The sequence below is a fragment of the Saccostrea cucullata genome, unplaced genomic scaffold (assembly GCF_032062105.1).
Source record: "Saccostrea cucullata isolate Sc308-1 unplaced genomic scaffold, CSIRO_AGI_Scuc_v1 ctg9586, whole genome shotgun sequence".
Lineage (NCBI taxonomy): Eukaryota > Metazoa > Mollusca > Bivalvia > Ostreida > Ostreidae > Saccostrea > Saccostrea cuccullata.
Genome location: NW_026924352.1, coordinates 12,737 through 20,314, shown reverse-complemented (window position 1 = coordinate 20,314; position 7,578 = coordinate 12,737). Strand labels below are relative to the sequence as shown.

The window sequence follows — 7,578 nt, the reverse complement described above, 5'->3', positions numbered from 1 at the left end:
AAATGAAAATTATGATAAATACATAATAAATAAATAAATAAATAAATAAATAAATAAATAAATAAATAAATAAATAAATAAATAAATAAATAAATAAATAAATAAATAAATAAATAAATGAATGAATGAATGAATGAATGTGTAACGGGAACCAGTTTGTCTATGGCCGCAAAGTGTACTCAATCTGCCCAAAGTATGCAAAATTATCTTTAAACTCTACTAAGTAATACTAAGGAACAGAACAAGCCCACTAACTATGTAAAGGTACAATAACTGGTCCTGTTTTATTCAACCCAGGTTCTGAGATTCCTAGATTATGATCAACACCTTGAAATAAGAAGAAAGTTTAAATTTTAACAATTAATTTATTATGGTGAAATTCTGAATATTTTGTAGTTGATAACAAATAACAAATAAGTTTCCAAAATAACCTCAAAATGTAAACAAAAAAAATGAGGTAGAAAAATAAATTAATAACACTGTCTAAATAAATAATAACAAAGTAAATATAATTTGATAACAATTAAAAATATAATGGGAGAAAATGAGTGTGATGCCCTAAGAAAAATCTACCAAAATAGATGGGAGTGAGCTTCCATACACCTAAGAGATTTTATGATTCCATACAACACCCTAAAAATTATAGTGAGACTCTATGCAAGTAGACTGAAAATTTCCTAAAGCCCTATTTATTACACAAGGGAAACGGCAATTTAGTTATTATAAATAACACTATAATTAAAGGCCTAGGGATATCTAATTCATCCTTGAACCAAAGTGACTCTAGAGCTAAGGACCTTATTACATTTTACAGAATTTAGACAGTGTCCTAAACAAAAAAAAAATAAGACTGCACGAGCAGTCCGGGATTAAACCCTAAGAGCTAAGAAGAGTAAGCTTGAACCTGTGGGTTCTTTAGCCTAGAGTGACTTGAAAATGCCGCTGTCACGGTTTATATATAAACTCTGACCAATGAAAAGCATTCTAACTAACTATCTCTAGAATTGTAATGCGAATATCTAAAACAACTTCTGATATGTTCAGTATAACAAATTTCAACCAATGAAAAGTCAGGAAACAAAATAAGTTTGGAACGACAGCCAAAATGGAGGTAAATTTAACCTGAGCACATGTGTAAACAAATAAAATTACAAAGTTACAAATACAGGACTTTTAACATCAGCTTTGCCTATCGGAAAATGTTAAAAGGTATTTAAATGCACTAAATATTCTGTGTATGACAAATTAAATGTACTGTAAAAAAACCAAAACCGTCACAGATGAATGAATGAATGAATGAATGAATGAATGAAAAAGATTGACATTTGTCAACTGGCTGCTACGAACTAATTTTCTTGAATCTCCAAAACAATTTGATCGGGATCGGTGACCAAATATTTAAATATGGCGGCCGGTGGCATGGCGGTAAATTCAGGTAAAATTATTTTCTCTCTGAACCATTTATCTGTGTATAAATTGCATTTTTATATACTTGATGTGTTTTAAAAAAGGCAACTGACAATTAGTATATATCATGTATGGGTGCCAGTTTGTTAAAACAAATTTTACTTCTAGTAAGAATTTCCTCCATGGCAGAGTGAAATTTTGCTTTTCCAGTATCAAAATAGATTTCAAACGGCGGCATAATTTATGTGAATAATGATGTACATTATTAAAAGATGAGACGATAACTTATGTTGAATTCATTTCTGAAACTATAATACAAGATGCTCTTTTTATTTTCAAGGCTCAATGCACACATAACTCACAAAAATATTTTATTATGTCTGATGAAAAGGAATAATGGGATATATTGCTGGAATGGTGTGAGAAAAAAAACTGAGCTGATAAAAATACAATTTTTTTTTAAAGTAATCAATTTCATATTTTTCTAAAACCCATAATTCAAAGGAAAAATGTAAAATCAGTTCATTTTCAACTACTTTCACTTTGTAACACATTCACACATGCAAGATGTATTAATATACAACATTAAATGTAAAGTTGCAATATAACCTATGATGTGGTCTGTTTTTTTTAATGTTATAAATAATTTACATAAAGTACATAAGATTTTTAGTCATTTATCACACATTTCATTTGTTTATAGATAGTTTTCAGTAGACCCCAATTATTTTCCATTATTTGCCATATTAGGGGTCAATATGCTCATATTCCTTGTTTATTCAACTAACTTAAACTTTTTATACTGGCAATTGTGTTGTAGGAAGCATTGTTTTTCTGACAAAATATAAATTTGCTAAAGCCTCTTTTATTTTATAGTTTTTATTCCATAAAGATTTCTCCCCAAATATTTCTGCTACACCTTCTTATATTTGGTAAGACAAAGAGGGAAAGTTACAAGGTTAACCCTCAAAATGGTGGCCAACAGAAAATAACTCTTAATAATTTGGGTCTACTAAAAACTATCTATTACCATAATCAAGGATAATGTTATGCTTGTATTTTCAAATTTTGACAACTATTGTAGAGGCCAGGTTATGGGGCCCATTCAAAGAACTGGAGCAGACCGTCCACACAGCCATACACAGAAAGATTCCAGATGCCATTCACGACCTAGAAATAGCTCTCAAGAAACATAAGCCAGATTTCATCGCTTTGTTAAAGAACCCAGTACGTTTTACTTTTTGACTGACTCCATTGTCTGAAAAAATTCTGTGAACAATTTAACTTAGGAATTAAGATTGTTTGTATACACATCCTCATAAAGTTTATATGCAGACTTTGATGGGTTCTCAAAGTTTGGTTATTATCATGATTATATTTAAACATTTTCAATTTTTTCTGATATTTATGGTTAAATTGGTGAATTTAAGTGGGGAAATTAAAAAAGTGAATCACTCCCACACTTGCATTATTACAGAAATCCAAAGGCTAATTTGCATCTAATTTGCTCCCAATTTTTCCTGTTTTTCAAAGCTATAATGAATATTTTTTATTTATCAATAACTTCGGAGATTATTGGTAAATAAAAATTTAAAGGTTTTTTGTGTGTATTTGTATCAATTATAGAGTGAGGGGAGGGAGTTATACTTTACATTGAGATGAAAAATATAGAATAGCTTTACATGATATGGTTCTCGAGAGTAATTGAAAATTGGTGCATTTCAGTAGCTTTATTCACAATGCACTTGACTACAATACAGTGATAATGACATTTATTATATACCCATCAATTTCTTTGTTTTTGTTACTGTTAATTTTACAGAGTTTGATTCGATATTCCGGATCACCATACTGTGGTTTTCTGAATCCATATCACCACTCTCTGAAACTGATGACGTAGTACGCAAAAACATAATATTATTTTTCTTTCGCGTTAAAAAGTCCCCAGTTATTATGCTTTGTTTTATGGATAAATGTTATACAATTGATCTCTAAAGTTTTATTCTGCTATATTTAGCTAGTAATAAGGGGGGTATATAATAAATGTATCATTATAACAGTAACTTGATCCGAAGAGCCGTATCACGTCTCGTTGACAGGCGCGGATCATCAGATCACACTCGTCGCTTCGCGTCTCGCGAGATCTGATGATCCGCGCCTGTCAACTCGATGTGATACGACCCTTCGGATCAAGTTACTGTTATCATACTTGTTAACTCTCCCGATTTAGGTGGGAGTCTACCGCTTTTTCACTCCATCTCCCGCCTACCGATTTAATTCAGAAATCTACCGCTTTTCTACAAAAGCTGTGTCTAAAGTATTTTGGTTCGCTTGGGTATCCATTTTTGAAGCCACTCTCATAAAATCTCGCTAGATATCGCGTGATTTGACTCGAATCATACAAACGCTTTTTTAGTACATAGATTTCAAGCACAGATTTGACAACGACAACAACATAAGACTACCAGTGATTACATTGGTTACGATAAAATAATCAACATTCCTCCCATGAAAAAGGAGATGCAGCTTTTAAGAATTAGATGAAAACATTTGACATCGTCTTTAAAAGCACCGAAGCTCACAACTTTATCAATAAAGTCAATAGAAATCACTCGATTGACCAAGCCATGTGGCACATCTCTACTTTCGTTTTCTATCATCGCAGGAAATCTGATTTATATAACAAAAGATACGAACTTGTTTTAGATCTAAATTAAACCATGCCATCATTTGTTTTGTTTAAAAACTGAATGACCATTCAGAATTATTGCTTCTAGGCTATTTCAGCAAAGATCACTCTTCAAAAGGCTAATAGTAAAGCAGCCAATCCAAGCAAAATGATGAGCATGAAAAATATTTGAATTTGTACAATTTATGTCAAACTTAAGGTGTTTCTGTCTTCTTATTGCTGTTGATATTTAAGATTAATTAGTGTAGGTACCTGATTTCATTTAAGGCTTATAATATACATGTATATTACATAAAAGATATGGATAATCCAAGCTTTAAACAACACGCACAATGCTACCGCTTTTGAGGTCTGAATCTCCCTCTTTTTCATCACAATAGGTTAAAATATATGCTGTTATAATAATATATATAAAGAATATGTTGATCCATTATCTAATATGTACAGTCATGAAATATATTTGTGACATGACCCGGTGAGTTTTCCTTTGAAGTCAAGCATACTGTAACTGCAATACAGAACACTTTTGGTGGGCGTTTCTTATGCAAATGAACAGAAACTGTACTGTATCTGCAAAATATCAACGATACAGTACGGTTTATTTTTAGCAATGAGGGAAAGCTGAATCTGTGTATAAACACAAGAATCGTTCAATTCCCATGAAAACACTCTTAGTATTTACTCAAAATTTGAGGTGAATTAAGAATAAAATTTTACAACGTAAAGTTATTAGTGTGGAATTCAAAAATTTTAGAAAGGAGGGAGTGGGACAGTTCACAAATGATTACTATGCCCCCCCCCCCCAAAAAAAAATAAGTGGAAACTCGTATATTACACTCGGGGAGGGGGTAGATTTATAGCCAACCAAGACACTATGTGGTGCTATCGTTTCTTGTTGATAAATTAAAAAGCGTATGTATACAAGTTTAGCAAAATATTAAATCATTTACGAAGGCGAAAAAAAAAAACTCTCAGGAGGGTTGAGTAGGGGCACCAGTAAGTGCTGGGATACCCTTTGGTTACTCTACATTTTATTAAAACATGAAGGTAAAATACCCCCCCCCCCCCCCGCTTTCATTTCATCTGTTTATTTCAATTTTTTTTATATAACGACAGGTGTAGGACATTGTCGGACATTTCTCTCAGAATACGTTTTCCCGGAAGTATTTTTGTTTCAGAAACATCCCCACATGATTCTTAAATATTAAAATGTTTTGCATTAAATCGTAGCTTGAAATATAAAAAATAAACGAAGTCGGCAACAGCTGAATAGAGAAAAAAACCTAAGCAATCAAATTTAAATTTATTTTTTGGAAAACAAATTATTTAATGCATCCCCATAATAATTATTTTAAAATGATAAATACCTGCACGTCCGCCTCACTCGGCATTTCAGTTGCGAATGCTTAAAATGGGATACTAAATCAACTTTCTGTAAAAATCATCTGATTGGTTGAGAGATATGTACCAAAATATGGCGAGGTCATTAAAAAGGTCATGTCACAAGTCATTTAGAGTACTCGTTTCCTACTGTATCAGAGATACAGGGCGGGGCCCGGCTCGAGCTATCGCTCTCGCCTCAAGCCCCGCCCTGTATCTCTGATACAGTAAGAAACTCGTACTCTAAATATTACTTACAGCCCAAGAATGCCATGTACAGGACAGCAGTCCGAAACTCCTCGAAGGAGGGGCTACCAGTCATGGGGGACCAAAGTAAACAGACATTCTCCCAGCAGTTTATAGAGGAAGCCCTGATACTCAGTGACCTGTTTGATATGAGTGAAATCGCAGCCGTAGAACTCCTAATGGCAGGTAAGATCACTAAGATGTCATATAGATTAAGAAGACCAGGCTTCAGGGCGATAAAACTCAGAGAAGCTCACTTTTGATCCCAATCTCACTTTTCCACCGTATATTTCTTTTGTAAAATTAAGACTGAGATCAACAGTAAGCTCCTCTAAGACAAATTGATTATTTTGTTACTTATAAAAACGGGCATCTTCCACCTTTGAACACGTGTCCTGAATAAGTTGATGATCACAATTGATAATTTATCAACAGTCACTCGGTTGATTTTTTTATTGTGGGGACAACAAAAAGATTTTTTATACATACCTATATACACATTGATTGTAAATATCTTGATTATTCTGCCTAATGTGGACTTTTGCTCAAAGCTTAAATGTAGGAACTGTATAAACAATAAAGAAATATCTGTATTAGCGCACAAATATCATTATATAGTGTCCATTCCCTTGTTCATTCTGGTCGTTAAAATATAAAAATTATACTTCTTAAAGTTTGAAATAGCCACATTTCGAAGAATAATCAGGTGTCATGACATATCTTTATTCTTCTACGTCATTTGACTCTATTTTGTCTCGAAAGGGGGGCCAGGAGAACACTGCATGAAAAAATAATCCCTATTTCTATAGGATATGCTGCCACCCCGCAAGGCACGGGAACCGCCACCCCGATCGTCGCATAGAGTTTGAAGCCTAAATTGGCTTAATTAGTAAAATATATTGACTTATAAAGAGTAATTGAAGTTAATTTCTGTCGTATTATTTTATTGATGTTGAAAAAATCAGAGAAAACCCCCTCTGATGTCAATTTTGAAACAGAATATTGTGTCAAATGTCGAAAGCGTTGATACCTCGAAAAGTGAGGAGGAGTGTTTGAGAAAACGGAGCAGTCTTATGGGTTGCTTTAAACGGTAAGAGGTAGATTAATATTTGCTCTCTTCCGTAGAATACAATTTTCGGATCTAACTCGTCTAAACATTTGAAAAAATTGACATTTACTTACCGTGTTGATCTTTTCGCCGCTTCGACGCCGCCACCCCGAGTTGCGCCCCACCGCCACCCCGAATGCACCGTTCTAACCGGTGAAATTTTAGACAATGGGTGACTCTGTTGAGCAATACCGTGCTGCAATTGGTCTTTTTTATTTATCCTGTAGAGGTGTATGCAAGTCTTACTCATTCCATATCTCGTTTTGTGAATTTTTATTGCGCGTTCTTTATAGTATGATCAAAACATTACTTAGAAGTTCGACAAGGTTTACAAAAAACTTAGTGTATATCAACTTTTACTTGCAGTTGTTTACGTTTATATTATTAGCCTGTGGTGATATTGAGGTCAATCCAGGACCCACTATCGAAAGTGTCCTTGACATTTTGCATCTAAATATTCGCAGTATAAGAAACAAATTAGGTTATTTGAACTCATTCGTCCATGACTTTGATATATTGTGTTTTACTGAGACCCATCTTGACCATACCATATCGAATGATAATCTATTATTAGATGGTTTTAGTAATATAATACGAAAAGATAGAAATTGTTTTGGGGGAGGTGTTATGATATATTTTTCAAATCAGATACATGTAACAAGACGCCAAGAATATGAACCTGCAAATTTAGAGTGTATTTGGTTAGAAATCGAAAACCGTACCTGTAAATACTATCTCTGCTGTATTT

At 33.2% G+C, this 7,578-nt stretch overlaps 1 protein-coding gene across 1 annotated transcript; it reads left to right on the top strand.

The window, feature by feature from the left end:
- The first annotated feature begins 1,366 nt into the window (after nt 1-1,366).
- On the top strand, nt 1,367-6,584 carry LOC134266259 (nuclear pore complex protein Nup205-like). Its single transcript, XM_062748480.1, has 4 exons — nt 1,367-1,435; nt 2,492-2,634; nt 5,737-5,908; nt 6,532-6,584. Exons 1-4 carry the CDS (start codon nt 1,405-1,407, stop codon nt 6,582-6,584), a joined length of 399 nt encoding a protein of 132 aa, XP_062604464.1. The 5' UTR covers nt 1,367-1,404.
- Nucleotides 6,585-7,578: the final 994 nt, after the last annotated feature.

Coding starts and splice junctions, on each gene's coding strand:
- LOC134266259 (XM_062748480.1), top strand. CDS start 1,405: ATGGCGGCCGGTGGCATGGCGGTAAATTCAG. Junction 2,635..5,736: donor TCGCTTTGTTAAAGAACCCA/GTACGTTTTACT, acceptor TATTACTTACAG/CCCAAGAATGCCATGTACAG. Junction 5,909..6,531: donor CGTAGAACTCCTAATGGCAG/GTAAGATCACTA, acceptor CTATTTCTATAG/GATATGCTGCCACCCCGCAA.